Genomic DNA, 20,368 nt, shown 5'->3' with positions numbered 1-20,368 from the left:
GAGGTTGGCACAAGAAACTGTAGTTTCAACCTGAAAGTCTTTTGTTTTTTAATAATACCTTTTTTTTCCCTTAATTATTTGTGTTTAATGTAACTTTTTAAAGTATTTCTTTGTGTAAGAATAATGCCCCATTTAACATGATAAAATTAGACGTTTTTAGAGATTCTTCTGACAAAGCAGTAAAGCACCAGGAAATCTATTCTTCTTCTTCTTCTTTTTCCCACGCTAATAGTGTTTGTGCCACAAAAAACTGTAAAAAAGTATTAACGTTGATGATATTTTTCAAAATTTCCACCACTACTCAAGGTTTCAAATCCCTTCTCTCGGGATAAATTAAATATTGATAACTATAAAATAATAATAACCGAAAAAATAATCTCAAAGAAAGGAGGCGATGCTAGTGTGTGCCGCTTTCCTAACATCTCCCTACAGCAAGACTACCTCACAAAATGCTTACCCTGTGATTTTATAAGGCCTATAAACAGCCCCTATTGGGTGTTGCTAATAGATCAGCAGTTGGCTTTTGTCATACATATTTAATAGCAATTATTTGCCTCTGTTTAGTTCACCAAGATCCTGCTTTAGACTTAAGAAATCCCCACAAAGAAATACAGGAATAAACGTGTGAAGAAGTGTAGCTACAAAGAAACAGGAATAACCAATAAAATGCAGAAATAGAGAAATGCAAGTTTATATACGGAAATGTTTTGTTTCATTAATTCGTTCACTGATAACTACTAATCACCGATTCCTCTTTTTACGCTCATCCTCACTCTTGTGAGCCGTTTGATAGTAAGTGCTCAGTATGATCTTTTCACCACAATAATTAAGTAATTAGTGATGAATATATCTCTCAGTGTGTTCTCCTACAATTCATTACTACCTATTGCAGAAATAACGCATTAGTGATTTATTAATTATCAGGTTTCCTCCCTCACTCGTTTTCTGCTTTCCATCAAAGACATTTGGGAGATTTTAAGTTTGTTTGTCTCCCTCTTTCAAACAGAAGCCTGCACTTGATTTACCGACCTGATATTAAACCACAACAAACCATTACACATTGGCTTCAATATTTGTATTGGCGAGTGCTCTGCAGCTTATGTTTGGGCACCCGAGGGTCTAAATCAGTAATAGCCGCAGTGCTGGCTGTAACAAACACCATCTCCCGCAACAGATGAAATCTCCCACGTTTTTCAGATTTGGCAGCACCAACTGTTTCACTGGGATCCTATTAATATGGTGGTTAGTGGCATCCTTATTGTAGGCACAACAAACACAAGTCCTGAAATGATTTACTCACTCCAATAACCTTTTATTCCTTTATGTTTATGTATATCTACAGGTTTACCATTATAGTCGGTGATGCAAAGGCAGTTTCAGCTGTTACAAGCTGATTACATCACAGATTTGTGTCTGGTTTCCGGCTCTGTGGCGGTGCAAAAAAACCCAAAACAATCTGCTAGACTGTGTTTAACTATGGGAATATCATATCAGATCTAATTGAGTGGTCTGTGTAATTTGAACTTCCTCTGGTGAGATGCTCTGGCAAAAAGAATTGATTCTCCTGTCAGTTGGGTCTCGTATAAAGCCAGGCCTTTGACATAGCAAAGTTAGCCCCACAGTGTCACTAATAACTGTGTATCCACATCTTAATTGTTAGGTTTAAGCTGATAGTTGTATTTTTAGGTTTGAATTTGTGACAAATAAATCAAAAACTGATCACTCGGCTCTTCAGCCCTGCTAGAGACGCGGCTTTATAGACAGCATTATCAATCCCATGTCAAGCCCAGCAATTTGGCCCAGACTGAAATATCCCACCAATATTGCCATGAAATCTGTTCTGATCCCCTGACTTTTCCTACAAATGTGTCATTGAAGTTGGCATTTATGATTGGGAGTGTTAGGTCATGTCTCCTACCGGATTAAACATAAATAAACTCTGGTGATCCTTTAGGTTATAATGCAGGAGGAACAGCAGTAGTGGTTTTTGCATGTTTGTCACACTTTTTGTTTACAAATTATTACAAGTTCAGTTTCACTAGCAACACCCAGCACTGATTACTGGCAGACCTGTTGAATCAAGAAAACTTAAAAGTGAAGTACACTAAGAGATCTCAAAACACAACACATCATGCCAGAATTTAAAGAATTCAATATAAAAGTCATTGTAATCTCTTGGTCTGGAAAGGGTTACAAAGCCATCTCTAAGGATTTGGGACTGGAAGCAAACACGGTGGGAGCCATTATCCACAACTGGAGAACACTTCATAGAGACCAGCCTACCAAAATTACTCCAAGAGCACACTGACGACTCATCCATGAGGTCACAAAAGAACTCAGAATATCTAAATAACTGCAGGCCTCACCCTCAGTTAGGATCAGTGTCCATGATTAAACAATAAGAAAGAGACTGGGCAAAAATAGCATCTATGGAAGAGCTCCAAAGCTGACCAAAAAGAACAAAGAGCCTCACATTTGCCAAAAATGTCCAGCCATCAGTTCATGCTCTGAAGCTCAAGCACACTCGAGTTATGCAGCAGGACAATAATCCATAAAACACCAGAAAGTCCACCTTGACAATCCTGCAGTGTGGCTGAATTAAAACAATTGTCTAAAGAACAATGTGCAAAAATTTCTCCAAAGCAATGTGAAAAACGGCCAGTCACAAACACTTGATTGCAGTTCTTGTTGTCAAAAATGGCACAACCAGTTGTTAAAAGAGCAGTTAAATTTTCACACAGGCAGGTTTGGATAGCTTTTTAACCCCCTAATAAATGAAAATATCATTTAGAGTGTGCACTTTGTGTTTACTCAGGTTATCAAGGTTTAATTAAAGTGATAAGATGATCTGGAATATGTAAATGTACCTCAAGTACAACTTCACTGTACTGAACAACAAATCCCATTACTGCAGACGCTGCACCTGACCAGAAGCACCTCTTGCTATTTCATTAAAAAAATAACAGAAAAAACATTTGCATGTACTGCTGATGGGTGAATGTTCCTCTTATTCTGGTAATTAACAAGCAAATTTGCGAAGAAGTTCAATCTGAAAACACTACATATAGTCAGTTGTGGCATGTAGGGACTATTTGCAGTATAGGCTATATTTTCCATTTCAATTAAAATAACTCCAAATATTCATTAAAGGCAGATCTCTCGGATCACAAGCAACTACTGATTACATTATCCTCCTTAAATAAGGCTTTCCCACCTCACAACATCAGCGCGCTCTGCTTGGTGGTAGAAGGTGTAAATGCATAAAAACAAAGGAATTCACAGTAACTGCATCCATAACTAAAAATGGCTCCTATTGTGACAGAACTACATATTAAACTGTCTGATGTCGGATCAAACAGTGCCAACCCCATATAGATCTTTTAATCACAGGACCCAAAGTAATACCATACCTATGTGATCAAAGGATCTAAGTGAGGGCTCCACACATTTCTTTTTAATGGAGAAATTTAAACTAACTTGATTAAACATAAAGTGTGAATATTTTAGCATTGCCAGGAGCTCATCGAGACAGCAGCGGCCATAACATGTTCTCAAAGTGTCACTGAACAATCTTATTTATTTATTGACGAGAAACAGCTGTAAAAAAAAGTTAGTGCCATAACAACTAAATGCTTGAGGGCTTAATGAAGTATTTTGAGTCTAAATTTAAAGTTTTCAGTAGTACAGTACAATACAGTACATTACCTTGTTCTAGGCCAGGTTCGTGTTCAGTGTTGGGTTAAAATCGTCTGTAAGCTCCAATTTTTTTTACTGATTCTTTGAATTTTCAGTACTGTAAGTGTAAAAAAAAAAAAGACATTCTGCTGAAGGAATACATTTTTACGTGCAACTTTTTGAGCTGTACGTTAGAAGAAAGAAATCACAGCAGTGCAAACAGTATCAAGTATCCCTGGAATTTGCACACGTTTAGTTGTTTGACTGCTGGACCTAACTGCACTTATAGCAGCCCATAACATTCAAATAGATCAAGTCTGAAGTAAATCTAATGTGTAGAGCTGCTCTCTTGGCGTATTTGTACGACTGGTTTTATGTTTTGTTTTTTATATTCTTTATACATCCCTGGCACTCATTCTAATGATGTCTTTGAATGAAGACAGCTCTTAATTAATCTACCAATTATGTGCTGAAAAATAGCCAAATTACATGTTAAGCCCTCCTTTTACATGATGTAGTTTTAGGTTTTGCCAACCCAGAGCCAGGCTATGTTAAACTTTTAGTTTTTAGTTCATTACTTCTCTGTAATTAACAAATAATTGTTAAAATGAACAAAGCTAATGTTTATGTTGGGATGTGTTCTTGAAATTCTCTTAATAAATTTAAATACGTATGACAGTTTCTTGTTTTTAGCTTTTAACGTACAATATATTAATAGATAGAGTTCCCTTTTGCCTACCTGCAGGTGCTGCTTTTCTGCATCACCTCTGCTCTGTGATACCCCGACAGCTTGCAGAAACCATCATTGCTGTAGACGATGGGCCAGTCCACTATCTGAGCATTTCCCAGGACAAAGTTGGTATCTGTTTTAGAGTGAACAGGAAATAAAAAGGGCAAATAACTCGCAGCATTTCCTAAAAATAGCATTGTAGTGTAACATACTTCAACTACAGGGTAAGGGAAAAGACCTGTATCTTAAACTGAAAAAGTAAAAAAGTTATTGACCACTATCCATCTATATCTGTATCTCTCTTTCTATTTTATAAGCATATGTTTATCTTAGTAATATCTATCATTAAAAAGATTGGTGACTTAAAGCAGTTTAAAGATTTTTATTAGAGTCCACGGTCGCCTACGGCTCATTAAACACTCAGGGCAAGTGTAAACAAATGTAACCAATGCTTTTTTATATTTACCTATGTAGAGTTTGTAACAGGCCTAATTGGCTGCTTAATGTGTGTGTGTGTGTGTGTGTGTGTGTGTGTGTGTGTGTGTGTGTGTGTGTGTGTGTGTGTGTGTGTGAAAAAGTAGTTATGTTTGCCATTAATTTATAGATATAGAAAACTGTAAATATCTGTATCTACCCTTTATGGAGAATAGAACACATTTGTTATCATGTGGCATATTTTGAATTATTCAGAGCAAAACGTATTTGTGGCTAAATGTTAATAAGCTTAAATAACCAGACTCGCATGCGTACTTGCTTCCATCCTTTTTTCAACCTGTCAGCAGTTATATAATTAGCCTACTCAAGCTGTTACTCATGTCGTAATACATTAAATAAACAGATAGATTTGCTATTTTTTTTATTTTAGGGGACATTTTAAAAAACCGAGATAAAGTACTACATTGTGCAAATGACTGCAGTGGGTTTTTCTGGGAAACTTTGAAAAACTCAGACAAATTTTAACATGAATATGTGTCACTTTTACAAATAACATTTGCATTTAAATGACAAATGAAATAACTTGTGCATATGCACATTTTGATATTTAAAATGAGGAAAAACATTACGCATATAATGCCTGCAAGCTAGCTCACACAATGACACAATGTTCTACAGGGATCAAAAACAAAGGAAGATTTTGGTGATTTTTATGGATAACATAATAAAATAAAACATACTATGTAGTAGTGGACATAGTGATTTTAGCTAAGATGAAAAACTAAACATACAGGCATAGACTATAACAATGTCACAACACTGAGGTAAAGGAGCAGGAGGGAAGGAATTCAAAACACTGGGTCACAAAACACAGTTTATATATCACATCTAAACACAAAAACACATGAATAATCACTAAAAGCATGGGGACGATGCACAGAACATTTCATGCCAACATGTTATTTTGCAGTGAACACATGTTAATGTTGGGATCCTGGGAGGAAGGAGGAATAAAAGGAGGCATCTGTTAACTCACTAATGGGTTGCAGCAAACATTTCAGATCTGAGCTTTGTAAATTAACAGCATTTGGTCTAGAACATTAAGTGTTACATTACAAAAAGAGAGACACTGACGGGGGGAATATGAGCAGCACGCCAAATTAAACTTCATAGTACCTGTCTGCCTATGTGACAGTGTCCAAACTGAAATGTTTGAAAAGAAAAGAGGGTTAACAGATTACAGAGAGAAACATGCACTGAATGTCAAACAAACAGAGACACGCTTGTGTTTAACTTGAGTAGCTGCTGATAGACATTTAAAGCAACTATCTGAAAAAAAACTATTCTGATTAAGTTAACACATTAGTGGCCACATGAGTGCAGATAAAAACAGAAACAAGCATGCAAACTTAATCACATTTATAACCCTGTGATCAATTTTTTTAAGCTTTGATTTCATCTTTAATAACTTCTGAGAGAAATATTTGCCACTTTAGCTGCTAATGGATTCAACTTTCTTCAGCTAACATCAGCTTCACTTATACACCCATTGCCCCGCTCAGTAGCTACACTTGTTCAACTGCTCATTAACAAAAATATCCAATCAGCCAATCGGCAGCAACTTGACATATGTAGGAATGCAGCCATGGTCAAGATGACCTGACAAAGCTCAATCTGAACATCGAAATGGGAAAGAAAGGTAATTTAAGTGACTTTAAATGCGGTAAGGTCGTTAGAGTCAAATGTGCTGCAGGTCTTGATGGAGGTCCTAAAAATAAGCATTTTGGTTTAATTCGATAAAATGTGGAAAATGTGTAACAGAATGGCAACTGCATAACCTGACAGTGCACTACCATAAACAACAGCAGCTGTTTCAGCAGCTGAATAATCATTCTAACAGCTGATCATCAACTGGGCCTGAACTGGTAGCATTCTGTTTTTGTTGATTGGTTATAATTATACTAATTTCTGAGATGCATTGTAACAGTTTTCGAGGTTTCCAGGACACTTTTGTGGCACCTTTACTCGAAACAAATAAAAGCGACCTGTTGTGCTTTACCCTATTTTATGTGGGACCAACCGTAAAAGCACCTAAAGTAATGCCAGCATTGCATTTGCACATAACTGGATGAGTTGCAAATATAGTGTAACATTATCAGTGTTGCTCAGTGCTCTTAAAATGCCTGGACTACATACACTCTTCTACAACACTGCTACAGAAAAACATAAATACAAAATAAATTGTATAGCTAACATGACTATGTTCTACAAAAGACAAGGTAAGTTTATATTACAGTATCAAATATAACACTAATATCAATGTAATCTGACGTTGTTTCAGCTGTTTCTTCAACCATGCCTATCTTATATTTTTTTGTTAGTATACTGTCATTTGAAAAGACAAGTAAACAGACGTATGCAGGTTGTTACTATGAACCAAATTTTGGGAGAAAAAGTTTCAAACAATGATCTCTAATCTCTATGAGCCAGAATCTCAGGCTTCAGTCTGTTTTTTTCCATGTGATGTTTCTATACAGTCGTCTTCTACAGGGGCAGCACGTAGAACTCTCAGTGCTGCCCCTCGGCAGGCTTCGAGATGTCAGCCAATCAGAGGAAAATAGACTTTAGTAAAGAAATCTAGGGATTGTTTTGGACAAGAGGACGAACTCAGGGGCAACATATAAAACAGGTATATCGAAGACGTTTTTTAAACTTTGAGACATGCAAAGCTAATCTAGTGGAATCCCAGAATAAAAATACAGAGGTGGAAATGAGCATAATATGTACCTTTTTAAGTTACTGACATGTGTAATTGAGCCATCAGTGCTGTTCTTTGTGACTGTTCGTTTCCTTTTAAGACAAGTGCTGAGAAAAATGTTTGACAGGTTTATTAAATGGGGAGTGTAAGTATAGTGAGAGAAGAGAAGATATCTGCATAATTTAAAAGTCAAAGTAGGTGGTGAACTGCTGGGCACGAAAATCAAAAAGTTGTCTTGAACACTGTCGTCAAAATATAGCACAAAGCTAGCTATTTAAAAATGAATGACTGGTACATAAAAGGAATATTTCATTGTTTGCGAATGCCCACCCACCACTGTCTCAGTGGCATCCAGCAGATTATAGTCTCGGCTCCTTTGTTTCAAGCTTGGGAGAGATTTACCGCTCACTAATCCATCATGGGCTGCCTAAGGTCATAAGAAAAACATATGTATCTGCTTTTGTTTTTAACGGGTGGATTTTCTTAAATATATTATACAGCTTAGGAATCCAGACATCACGCTGTAAAGCCAGCCTCACTGTGAAGAGATGCTGTCACTGTCTCTGAGCAGGCTGCTCCCTGTTTGTCATAACACATTTAAATGTAGATATGTGCAGCAGGAGCAGACTGACAGTGAGGCGGAGAGTTCATGCACAGAAACATGGTGGTTTCACATGTGTGAACCCCTATTTAAAAACAAAACAAAAACAAAAACATAAAGATAGTACGTATCCAGTAATTTTCCCAAAATGTGTCTCATGACAGAGGCAACAAACGCAGGTGGTTCTCTGTCACAGCTAGCTGTCAACTCTCCAGTCCGTGCTGTCACGTCCTGTTGGATCTAAAAAACACAGAAAAGCTACTTTCTGTGTTTTTACTGAAGCCAGAACAGTTGGCTTAACAAATCCCACTTGTCTCTATAAGTTTAAAAAAGAAAGAATCTTAATTTTAGTTCATGTTTTTCCTGAGAAGTCTGGTCTGTGTGTTTTCTTTCAGTGAAATGTAACTCAAAATGGTATAACAGAAAGCCTAAATCCTCTTTATTAACTGATTCATAGCACCAGTTACAACATGGTGCAAGGCTTTCCAGACTCCATGAAGAAAAGTGAACATGATAAAAATAACTATTAGGATTATGTTTGGACAAATGTCAACTACTTTTGGATACATTTTTAGATTTAGTTTAATAAATAATAATGCCTCAGATGTTGATAATAAAATCCCAACAGCTAAATTTCAAACTGACCTGTAACTTAAAGGGAAATTAAAGTGAATGCTATCAAAAGCAGGACTTTTCACTCTCTATATTATACTGATAATCTATTTATGTGAAAACTGTAGAAATAAGTATCATGCCAGACATTTCTGAGCCATACAGTCTTTCCTTGGACATTTTCAATGGTCTTATGTAATCAGTAGTACATTTAATGCTTGTAATGCACACAGTGAAAAAGTGAAAGTGAAAAAATGAAATAATTTTAAAGATGAATATGCTTACTCTAAATACATGAGTGAGATATTGACAGTCCTACTAGAAACATTAATCAGAATGTTTAACACCCAGTAGTTTTTCCCCTCCTGGTAAAAAGATCACAAAAATGTTACTTTAAAAAAATCTCAATAAAGGATTCTTAATTAATTAGCCCTCCTCGTTATTTAGTTAATTAGACTAGTTGACTGTGTCGAGGCATTTATTATGTCTAGCTTTCCAAAACAGAGTAGAGTTCATTTTTAATGTTTAAATCGCATCATCCTTACCGTTCGACCGTCTGACAATATTCTCCAAAAAAGTATTCTGAGGGGCCACAAGTCCCCTCCGACCCCCCGCCATCCTGCCGCTTCACTCAGTCGTCTGCAGGTGAATCGTTACTCCGCAATCTGCAGTTTGTTTTCATGGTGTCTCAGGCTCTGAGCGGATTTCTTGGACAGAGGCTGGCTGTCTGGTGTGCTCATTAGCTACCTCCCAAGCCCGGTGTGGTGCGTTGGCGCCTCTTACGCACCTCATCATCCATCATTTCCATCATTTCTCTCAGGAGAGGAGAGACTCTGGGTTGGCTGTTATTGACTGGTGTTACTAACAGGACCTGGAGCTCCATCTGCTGGACATAATTATGCGTACACTGAAAGTTCGCAGTGGCTCCTGCTCTCAACAAACTGCAGTAGTGGAACTAAGAGCGTTTAAGTCACGCGGGGATTAGCAAATGAAAGAACCCAACAAGCACAACTCTGATGGCCAAAGGCGAAATGGAACCCCTAGGACAGACGTTTTGAAGTCATATTTCTCTTTGGAAAATAAATTAAATATCCACACAGAGGCCAAGGCAACTGCAAAGGGACTCAAAAATAACCTCAAAGAACTGAAAATGACCTCCAAACAGACACCACCCCCCAACTAACATAAAATATACATTAATAGACACAAAATCTTACAAAGACTACAACAATAGACCATGGGAATTAGGGCAAATCTTCTTAAAAGACCCTCAGTTTTTTTGGTTTTAGATGTAAAAGTCAAATCTCAAACAGTGAGGTTTAATCTCTCTTATAAGTTTGCAGGTGTTATTAAATTAAGAAAAAACCTTCCTAAAATCTCCCCAGGAGAATTCTGGTCAGTTAATTTGTAGGAACAGTAATGCTGAACTTTGTGGTTTCCTCTTTGTTTACTGCCGTGAGCTCTTTCTAGAACATTTTTTTCATCGCCTCATAAATCTTGCTCAATTATTTCGGACTCGTAGTTGGCCACACTAAGACAGGCTAAGAAAACAAATCCTGCAGTGACATTTCCATCGAAATTAAAACAGTTTAGGTGGAAAGAATGACGTCATGAATGGTTTGCAGGTGAGGGCTTCAGGTTTTCTGTCCTCACAGTTTGGGCTCGCCTGTTGTTGCAAGTCTAAATCAGACTGGATGGCTACTATGGAAACCAGCAACCAGCCTGCGCTGCAGAGAAGCTCTGGTTACCGCTGTTTTGTGCTACACCAATTAAAAAGGTGGAAAATGGCAGAATCTTCCTGCTGTTTTGCTATTTCACTGTCCTGCACACACTGATAGAAAGACAGGAGCAACCAGAGCACATTATCTTCTTATATTATTGCCAGTTACACTTTAACCCCTCATGTAGCATCTGCAGGCATTATGCACAGAAAATCAAAGTGTTTATGCTCACCATGTGGACGTCATTGACGATAAACCCTCATTGGGGTGGGTACATGAGCCTGATGGCTCCATTTAAGGGCAGATGATTTCCGAGTCAGTGTTTGCTTTTCTTTCTTTCTTTTTTTTTTATTTGGTCACAACTTACTCCAGTCTTTCCTTAAAAGGATAATAATCAGGTCACCTGCTGGCTTTTCCACCTGTCTGGTGATATAATTATGAATTATTACATAAAAGCAATAACTGTTATCAGACAACAGTGTAATGCTGCGTGTGTGCAGATTGGTTGTGCTCTCACTGACAGTCAGTATCTTCTTTAGTGCTATCAATTAACTAAAACACAGATTTATGTAGAACACAAACTATATCAGCATCTCATACTATTGTTTGTGACACTTCTTTAAACCCTCATTGTAAAAAAAGAATTTTAACAAAAGTGTTTATACTATACAGTGAATTATTTCTTATATCCACGGCCAATACAGCATGTGTTATGCATTGTCTGCTTTATTGCTTGGAAATACTGAATGATGTCTTAAAGTAAACTACAGATAAATTTGCCTCAGGTCTGTGTTTCCATTTAAGGGCATGTAATTTGAGTTTGTGTTTGGGTCACACCTTCCTCCATGTCCTTAAAAGGTTCTTCCTCCAGATACGTATTGGTTCTGTCAATATTACTGATATGTGATGGCAATAACCACTGTTAGACAACAGTGTTGTGCTGCATCTGAGTTTTCATGAGGGCCAATAATCCAGAGTCTCTGGAGAGCCTTAGATTTGTGGCAATAGCAGGAATCATAAAGCATATCTTATCACAAGACTACAGAGCAGTAGATAAAATAACAAGGCTCATTACCTACAAACACAATTCCTTAAAAGGATCAGTGAATAGAACCAAAGCATTTCCTTTAGATTAAAAAAAAATATTCCTCCCACTCTTATAAAACTTCAAAGGGTCAAAAAGGCTTTACAGTCACAACAAATTAAAATGTGTTCAATTGTTTGTTAAAGTTACATAATTGCGCCCTAAATGCCCCAGATAATCGATATAATTTCTCAGTTTTCCTCATGGAATATACTTGTGCAGCTCATTCAGTTAAAGAGCTTTTGTAACCAGTGGGGAGGCTGAACTTAAAAGTGTATTTTGTTGTTAAGCTCTTAATTAAGGACGCACAGATAAAACGTGGCTTTTGAAGAGAATTTTATCCAAAGAAAGCTACATCGAAAGGAAGAATGCCAGTCACATTTTCAGCCGAACCCAAAACATCTGCGAACAGAGAGAGTGAGAACGGTCTTTTGGGAACACTTCAAGGTGGCTTCTCAGTTGACAATAAGCAAATCAGTAATAATAAGCCATAATAAACAAAAACAGGGCTTCTTTGGACAAATTAACTGTTTTAGATTGTTATACTATAAACACAGTCTTTGCATGTCACTTCACACGTTAACTTGACCAGTTCTTAGTGATTCTCAGATGACTCAGGTGATCTGTGATGCGTTTGTGTTCAGGAAAATTCGCAAAGCTGGCCTCCTTGAGCTTGAGCCAGTTCTGGGCTCTGCGTTCTGCTGCATGCCCGTGCTCCTGTTCCTGGGTCATGTACGGCCGGCTGATCCAGTACTCGTTCTCAGCTTCGCGCTCCAGCTGCTTCAGTGTGTTGCGTTTCATTTGCCAAGTAATCTGTCGAGGCCGTCGATACTTTCCGATCCACTGCTTTCCAGGAATACCTTTTCGCAGAAGGGTGAGGGTGAGGAACATGATGGCAAATTATTTCTGTGAAAGACAAAAACAGCTGAAATTAGCTGAAACGGCTGTGGTGACAATTTATGACAGCAAAAGGGCTTTGGTGAAAATATAGCGGGGCTTCAGAGACACATTCAAAATTGGCAGAAAATAACCAAAAGACAAAGTGATTACAAACTTGAACACTTTAAATGAAAAATGATTTCTTTTGAGAAAGGGCTAAAAATAAAAAGTACATTGAGGGAAAGCTGTCAGGTTATACTGCCATTAAATCCAATGAAGGTTGGGACAGACTGGCAATTGCTTGACAAACCAGTTTACTAAGACGTTTGGATTTTCAAGTTTTGTTAAAAAAAAGAAAAGAAAAAAAGCATACAATAAACAATTCCCATAATGCTAACTACATACTGCTATGAATCCAACTGTACACTGAGAAACTTCACTATTTCACCAATAAAACTTTATTTTAGGGGAAACTTTATTTTAACTTTAATCTAACAGCCACACGCAGTATGCGTCAGGAGCAATTCAGCATTCAGTATCTTGCCCAAGGATACTTCGGCATGCAGACTAGAGCCAGAGATTAAGCCTCCAGCCTTCCGATTGGTAGACAACCCACTCTACCTCCTGAGCCACAGCCCGTAAAAAAAGAAAAAAAAAATGCTGCAAATGATGAAACATAAAAAGACCAGATTCAAGCCATCATGCTTCATGCTGCATTCAGATTTTCCTTTTAAAAAGGCCAAACGGAAGGAACAGAGTAGCTACCTAGACTTGGGAATGTTTACACTGGACTCCAAAATATTTGGAGCTGCTAACCTTGCACCAACTTACTTTTTAAAAATATATCTGCAATCGTTTTGCCATCTGGGAAATGTCTTTGATGTTTAGGTTATACATCAACAGAGTTATATAGTAAGGATTATTAGGTGGAAAATAATTATTAGGAGTATAGTGGACATAAAACTTGCTAAGAGTCTAACCTCGCCATTATAACTAATGGCGAGTTATTAAAAATAAATAAATAAATAAAATATGCACACTATGAATATCCTATACTAATCCTCTTGCTAATTAAAATAAATCTGACTTACATCTGAATTATTCATTTATTCCAACATTCACTATAAATATTGCAATGACATCCTTAAAGTACATTTTGGGGGTCATGTTAATTGTGTAGTGATACTCGGATATAAAATATATTATATATGATATAACAGGAAACAACTAGGGTTATAATGCAAAATGAGGAGCCTGGTGATGTGCATGAATAGAGTGGCATGGGACAAATTTCTAGCAAAACCTACATTTGCCCCTAAATTATCTGCTTCGTGAACCAATATCAAATGTTAATTATACTATCAAACATTTATAAAAGGTAAGTTTTTATCCAACGGTTTTACTGAGGTCAGATTAAGCTGTATGTGATTCATCAACTAAAAACAACCTTGACGCCCCACAAGTAAATGCCCTTAACACAGAAACCGTTATAAAAAGAAAAAATTCATAAAATGTATTAAGAGTCTAACCTTTTTGTTATAAAGGTGGGAAAATATTTAAAAATATGGAACAAGCAAATACCTCAGCGTGGTTTAAATGCAAAGCTGTAAATGGAAGCTCTAAACGAAAGCTAATGTCAACCGTGCTTCACGTTGCAGAACAAGGACAGTTTAAAAACGCATCATTTCAGAGTCACAGCAGGCACACAATGGGAAACCACGCATCTAATCTTTAACTTACCTTCTAACTGCGTTAAAAGCAGCCGAATCTCTGACCAGAAGACAGGTTCACTCTATTTGATTATAATACAAAGAACAAAAAAGGGAGAAAACAAGCCGCATAACTAGCATCCGCAGCTAACTTCCCGGGTCATTGGTTGTATTTCCGGGCAAACTATGGGGCCTAAAAAGGCCCAAAAGTCTTCCGAAATACGCGTTTGTTTGTTTGTTTTTAAAGAAAGGCTTAAAACTATTTATAAATGTGTAATTAGGAAATTATTAGAAAAAAGTATCATACTCTGAAATTTAAATTGTTTATCAGGTCGTGTCATTGCAAATTTACGCATCTGAGCGTTAAAAAAACTGCTACTTTATTTAAGTTGTTTGTTTATTGTGAATTTAAATACTGCAATTCATATAAACCTTTTTTTCTGATCAAAGTTTTTGTTTGATATCCTGGAAAACCCGCTGAGTCAGAGGTGGTGACTAAAGCTAACTGACCCACCAATGACCTCTTTTTTTCTTTTCTTTTCTTTTTTTTTTTTACAGCCTAGCTGATAATTTGTCAGTCTCCTCCCATCATGGAGTGGCTTTAAGATCAGGCTCCCAGCGCGTTTCCTCAGTTCCTTTTCCAGCGCTTTCAGGAAGAAAGTCTAAAATGTTTTTCACATTATTTTCACCAACCACTTGGACGTTGCTGGCGATCGTGTTTACCCTGCTTTTGCTGTGAGTATTCTGCGAAGGAAACAAATGGGTGTCAAGCTTTGTTATTAGTTGTGATAGTTATTTGTTTATAATAACTGATGTCATATCGATCTCAGTTTTTCTCCTTTTTTTGTAACACAGGTATGGAATTTGGCCATATCGTTTTTTCAAAAAGCTGGGGATACCTGGACCATCGCCTCTCCCTTTTGTTGGAACAGGGCTTGGCTTTAAAAAGGTAAGGAAACCAAACACCAACATAGTAATACACCTCACCTTACAGTAAAAAGGAGCTGACTGATGACTGACAATGAGTACCTGTCTTCTCTATTTAATTTGAATGCATACATCCATGCATACATGCATCTTCTTGTAGGGAATTCTTGCTTTTGACCAAGAGTGCCATGCGAAGTATGGGGACATCTGGGGGTGAGTTGTTGCTTCATGTGAAAGATATTTTCAACTCATGTATCCAAATACACTTAGCTGCACTTACGTGTCTTTTAAATAAGCTGTGCGTGACTAAGATTGGGAATATTTCCTGTTTTTATGAAGGTGTTCCTCCTTTGGACCTGAAATAGTTTTTAAAAAGTGCAAATCTCTTTTGGCTGAAGCATGAAGATCCAAAATGTTAGCTCAAATGACTAGATGCCTCCTTTTTGCAGGTTGTACGATGCAAGAACACCGGTTTTAATGGTGGCTGACCCTGAGATTATTAAAACTGTCACTGTGAAGGAGTGCTACACTGTGTTTACCAACCGCAGGGTAAGAGACCCTTTGTATCACATAGCAAAGTGAAACCTACGCAATGGGACCGCGGGGTTTATTTGCATGAATGTGTTAATTTAGCCGTCATTCAGTAGCAGGAATAGTTTGACTGCCTGACAACCTGCCTGGTTTTGCCGGGTGGGTACTAATGAAACATGGGAAACGTATTTTTTTTTTCTTCAAATTTGTCATTTGTACTCACTTATGCACATATTAAAAAACAGCATTACAGACATAACAGACGTGCTTGTTATTCTAGTTTGTTATTAATCTTTGTGCTAAATTAAGATAAGTTGCAGCTTGTTGTATAGTTATATATTTAACAAAAAAAATTACAATATACATTTCCATATGTATTCTATATGTACATTTTAAAATATATTTTTTTACTTTCTTCTATGTATAATAATAATATGCACACCATAGAGTCAACCTAGAGATAAAGGTGTAAAGACATTACAGTTGCATTACATTATCTCAGCAAAGTTCATAAGTTGATGTTGGACATGGAGATGCTGGAGGAAGCTAAATTTAAGCTTTAAGTGTAATTTAATTTTCACAGGATTCTGGTTTTATGAATGGACCTCTGGATGATGCAGTTTCAGTAGTCAAAGACGAAAGGTGGAAAAGAATTCGGAACACCGTGTCCCCATGCTTCACCAGTGGAAGACTGAAACAGGTTGATATAATGTATCAGTTATGTTGTAACTCCAATTTTGTTAATCTGTCTTAAGGAAATTCTCTCTCATGTCTTATGAAAAGTTCTGTCTTTCTGGTCCAACATCGTTAGTTACATTGATGTACAGTGGGGCAAAAAAGTATTTAGTCAGCCACCGATTATGCAAGTTCCTCCCCTTAAAATGATGACAGAGGTCAGTAATTTGCACCAGAGGTACACTTCAACTTAATCTTAAAAGCATAGTCTGTTCTTGTATCTTTTTATTAAAAATGATGCAGTTTAATGTGTCATTGCACTCTGAAATGAAACGAATGAATATTACAAATATACAGTTGGAGTTTAAAAAAAAGAAATCATGGAATCAATTTATGAACCAAAATGTATTCTAAACTTTTGAATCATCAAAGCAGCCACCTTTGACAGATATAACAGCTGGACACACCCATGGCATTCTTTCTACAATAAAACAAAAAATTCTTCTGCCCAGTCCAACCCAAACCAAAGGTTTGAGTCGGAAGACTGTGTTGCCCACTTCCTGATTTCAAGGTTACATCTTGTTCTTTTTTTCCTGAGGCAGTCTGGCAATGCTTGGACTTATGTTTTGAGTCATTACCTTGCTGTAGGATGAACCCCTGACCAACTAGGTTCATACCAGAGGGTGTTGCATGCCGCTGCAGAATGTTGTGGTAGTTGTTTTGGTTCAGGGTGCCTCTCCCTCTGTACAAGTCACCAAACCTGGATCCAGCAAAACAGCCCCAGACCATCACTCTTCCTCCTCCATGTTTGACAGTTGATGCCACACACTGTGGAACCAAAAATTCGCCTTCTTGATGGTGTACAAATGTCCTGCATGATGAACTGAAGATTTCAAATTTGGATTCATCAGTCCATACCTTCTTCCAGTCTTCAAATAGTGGTGGTGTTTCATGACCCAGGCAAGCCTCTTTGTCTTGTTCCAACATCTTAGCGACTTAGCGTCTTGCTTCAACTCGCCCTGTCATGCCTGCAGCTTGAAGTCTTCTCTGTACATTTGAAACTGAGACTTGCTTACTGCTGTTAGGGTCAACCCGCGTGGACCCAGGTAGCAGATCACACAGACACTTTAAGCTAGAGCGTAAATAATTTCTTTACAATAACACAGTTCTGGGATTGCCGTCATAACTGGTGGAGGACTCAAACAGTCTATGGGAAGGCAAGGGAGCAGAGATTAGAGAATAGACATGGTGAGAGGAAGACGAGGACTATGTGAGGTGAGAGAGTTGGAGAGCTTACTTGCCACAAGTTTGGTGACAGGCTGGGCCAGGGGGTGTGAGGAGCTGGTGGATTAGGCTAATAGAGTGCGGGCTGGTGATGGTGCAGGCTGATGAGGGTGACCAATATTCAGAAAGAGACCAACACGTTACCACTTCTGGATGAGGCAATACTCTGACACCAGACAGCAGCTGCGCTGCTCCTCAAATAGCCCCAGCTGATGATGCCTGATGCCCTGCAGGTATGCCAGGGAATCCAATAGATCACAGTCCTGCCCGTCTGCACTGAAAAAGGGAAATGACAGGACAGCAACAACACACACCATCCCAACTCCTAATAACTACAACCACTATTAAGCTGTGTTCCTGTGAGCTGCCTATCATGCAAGCTGTTAACTCTCAGAAACTTGTCCTCGAATTCAGTCGTTTCTTTGGGTCTGACTTTGTTTACAATTTCTCTGTAAAAAAGCACCTACATTTTTAAGTGTTATGATAGTCTGTCTCTCTTCCATCTTAATTGCCTTTTTCTTGCCATTTTTGTAGTAACACACTACTTTCTGCAGTACAACACTGTTAAACTGATGCTCATGAGGGTATGGTACCACAGTGTGTTCCAAGACTCCAGAAAATTCAGAATGCCTGTAGGAATTAGTAGCACCAGCTTTAACCCTAACCCTAACTCTAACTGCCCGCAGGGGCGAGAAAGTACTAGCTACTGATTACGCTTAAATAAGATAATTAATTATGTTTTTTCATAGGTTTGACTGAACATGAGATCCTTTCCCAGGCCTTGGTCTTCATCTTTGGAGGCTACGAGACCACCAGTACCACTCTAACTAACATCCTTTATAATCTGGCCACCAACCCTGATGTGTTGCAGACCTTACACAAAGAAATTGATGCTAAGCTGAAGAAAGATGTACAGTAATTCATCACATAATTTGTTGCCATTCTCGATTCAATGGTGGACACCATTTGCATATTTTGTTTTTATGTTTGCCTTCTTCTTTATATTTTGTCTAGGCACCCATTTCATACGAGGAGCTGACCGGTCTACAGTACCTGGACCAAGTTATACTTGAATCAATGCGACTGTTTCCCACTGCCCCTCGCCTCAACAGGGTGTGCAAAAGAACTGTGCAAGTGAATGGACTCACCATCCCCGAAGGAACCACAATTAGGATTCCTGCGTGGGTGTTGCACAAAGACCCACGCTACTGGGACTCACCTGAGCTTTTCAGACCAGAGAGGTAAATGTGTAGGTGTGTCATCACAAGGTCATAAAGAACCTGGTCATCCTGTAATTAGTGAAACCTGGGACATTATGCTTTGCTTTATCTTTGCTAGATCTTTCGAATGTTTTATCCATTATAGCTTCCACCTAAGTACTGCTTTGATCATAGGTTTTTCCCTGCTGTAAGATCTAACTGGCCAATGGGTCCCTAATCCCTGCTTAGATGGTTTGGCATCTTTACGTTGTAGGTCTACAGACTGCCTAAAAATCATGGCTCAATACAATGAGAATTATTTGATTATACATATCTACATTTTTAAAGTTTGTTTGATCTGTATCTGCAGGTTCAGTAAAGACAACATGGAGGAGGTGAACCCATACGCGTTCATGCCATTTGGACTCGGCCCTCGTAACTGCGTTGGGATGCGCTACGCCCTCCTCGTCATGAAGATGGTTATTGTCCGTCTCTTGCAGAAGTACACTTTGGAAACATGCAAAGAGACAATGGTAAGAGCAGCAATCCTCCACATTTAGACTGTCATGGTACTCTGCTGTCCTGTCACTGATGTTACATCCATTTCTTTTCTTTTTTTTAGATTCCACTTCAGTTTGACTGGAAGGTTCAGCCAGTTCAGCCTGTAAAACTCAAGTTTGTTCCCAGAAATCAGTAGTCTAAGAGGGAACATCTCCATCCTATCAAAAAAAAAATCCTATCAAACATTTTATTGTATAATTTTCTTTTAATGTGAGGCAAGTGCTGCCATAAGGGTATTCATCCTTTTTCTGCTGCTTAACTGTAAAATGTTAAATCAGTGCAGTGTAAATATTTGAATTTTCTTGCAATATTAATAAATCAAATGTATTTTAATTACTTTTCTTTAAATTGTGTTGAACTTTTTTCAAAAAGCTAACTTTACTAATGGTTTACTGTATGAATTTCCTGATAACCATCTTTGATTTGTGCAAACATATTATTCTGTGACACTTGATCTTTAGGTTTGCCTTTGTTAATTTTGTCTTGTTTTCTTTCATGCATGAGCTTTATACAAATGAATAAATAAAATTACAGTTTGAAATCTAGAGACTTATCAGAATATCTCTTGGGACAGTTAAGTCCATGAAATAAGCTGCTGGCAGCTATACACGTCTCATTGATGGCTGTAGTCTTATTATTGGTTTTACCATCACAGCTAGCCAGGTTTCCAAAGGCATAGGGTCTTGTGGGCTAGTCAGAGCGGACACTCCATTTTCCCTCCTGCATCCAGTCTTGAGTCTTGTAGACCGATAGCCTCTCTGGCTTTCAGGCATGAATGCTCACATTTTACAAAGCCCGGACCTAGTTAGCATGTAAATATACACATTCATTAATGGTTTTTACAGTTTTTACAGTGTTGTGGTCAGAATATTGGGCTGCTCCACCTCCTCTTGGGGTGTCTTAAAGAGTTAACAGAGTGGAGAGACAGTCAAGATACAATAGAGAATGTTTGGTTATGTTGTAATCTTGGTTGTCTCAGTGAGAGAC

The 20,368-nt window shown here is 37.9% G+C and overlaps 3 protein-coding genes across 6 annotated transcripts in view; 1 reads left to right on the top strand and 2 right to left on the bottom strand.

The window, feature by feature from the left end:
* Positions 1 to 9,429, bottom strand: part of kcnh1a (potassium voltage-gated channel, subfamily H (eag-related), member 1a) — a 55,522-nt gene extending 46,093 nt beyond the window's left edge. For 2 of the 3 annotated variants that reach the window (XM_085369064.1, XM_085369065.1), the window contains exons 1-3: positions 9,357 to 9,429; positions 6,017 to 6,043; positions 4,415 to 4,538 (exon numbers count right to left, since the gene is read on the bottom strand). In XM_085369064.1, the coding sequence (XP_085225190.1) occupies positions 4,415 to 4,538; positions 6,017 to 6,043; positions 9,357 to 9,429 (224 nt within the window). The remainder of the gene's footprint in view (positions 1 to 4,414; positions 4,539 to 6,016; positions 6,044 to 9,356) is intronic. The other variant, XM_085369066.1, reaches the window with a different exon arrangement.
* Positions 9,430 to 11,942: 2,513 nt separating this feature from the next.
* mrpl57 (mitochondrial ribosomal protein L57) lies at positions 11,943 to 14,357 on the bottom strand. 2 transcript variants are annotated; one of them, XM_085369690.1, is made up of 2 exons: positions 14,236 to 14,357; positions 11,943 to 12,522 (listed from the first exon to the last, which is right to left on the bottom strand). In XM_085369690.1, exon 2 carries the CDS (start codon positions 12,505 to 12,507, stop codon positions 12,196 to 12,198), a length of 312 nt encoding a protein of 103 aa, XP_085225816.1. In that variant the 5' UTR covers positions 12,508 to 12,522; positions 14,236 to 14,357; the 3' UTR covers positions 11,943 to 12,195. The 2 variants fall into 2 exon arrangements, with proteins under 2 accessions (XP_085225816.1, XP_085225817.1); XM_085369691.1 differs by lacking the exon at positions 14,236 to 14,357 and adding an exon at positions 14,077 to 14,118.
* Positions 14,358 to 14,829: 472 nt separating this feature from the next.
* Positions 14,830 to 19,630, top strand: LOC146619735 (cytochrome P450 3A40-like). Its single transcript, XM_085369836.1, has 9 exons — positions 14,830 to 14,939; positions 15,060 to 15,153; positions 15,292 to 15,344; positions 15,581 to 15,680; positions 16,246 to 16,362; positions 18,364 to 18,531; positions 18,636 to 18,862; positions 19,191 to 19,353; positions 19,443 to 19,630. The coding sequence occupies exons 1-9, from the start codon at positions 14,872 to 14,874 to the stop codon at positions 19,515 to 19,517; spliced, it is 1,065 nt and encodes a 354-aa protein (XP_085225962.1). The 5' UTR covers positions 14,830 to 14,871; the 3' UTR covers positions 19,518 to 19,630.
* The last annotated feature ends 738 nt before the right edge of the window (positions 19,631 to 20,368 follow it).

The sequence above is a fragment of the Diplotaxodon limnothrissa genome, linkage group LG13 (assembly GCF_057381915.1).
Source record: "Diplotaxodon limnothrissa isolate DT_005_m linkage group LG13, D_limnothrissa_male_GT1.1, whole genome shotgun sequence".
NCBI lineage: Eukaryota > Metazoa > Chordata > Actinopteri > Cichliformes > Cichlidae > Diplotaxodon > Diplotaxodon limnothrissa.
Note: the sequence above shows the minus strand (reverse complement) of the source record. Positions and strands in the feature narration are given on the sequence as shown.

Coding starts and splice junctions, on each gene's coding strand:
- mrpl57 (XM_085369690.1), bottom strand. CDS start 12,507: ATGTTCCTCACCCTCACCCTTCTGCGAAAAGGTATTCCTGGAAAGCAG.
- LOC146619735 (XM_085369836.1), top strand. CDS start 14,872: ATGTTTTTCACATTATTTTCACCAACCACTTGGACGTTGCTGGCGATC. Junction 15,681..16,245: donor CTGTGTTTACCAACCGCAGG/GTAAGAGACCCT, acceptor TAATTTTCACAG/GATTCTGGTTTTATGAATGG. Junction 18,863..19,190: donor GAGCTTTTCAGACCAGAGAG/GTAAATGTGTAG, acceptor CTGTATCTGCAG/GTTCAGTAAAGACAACATGG.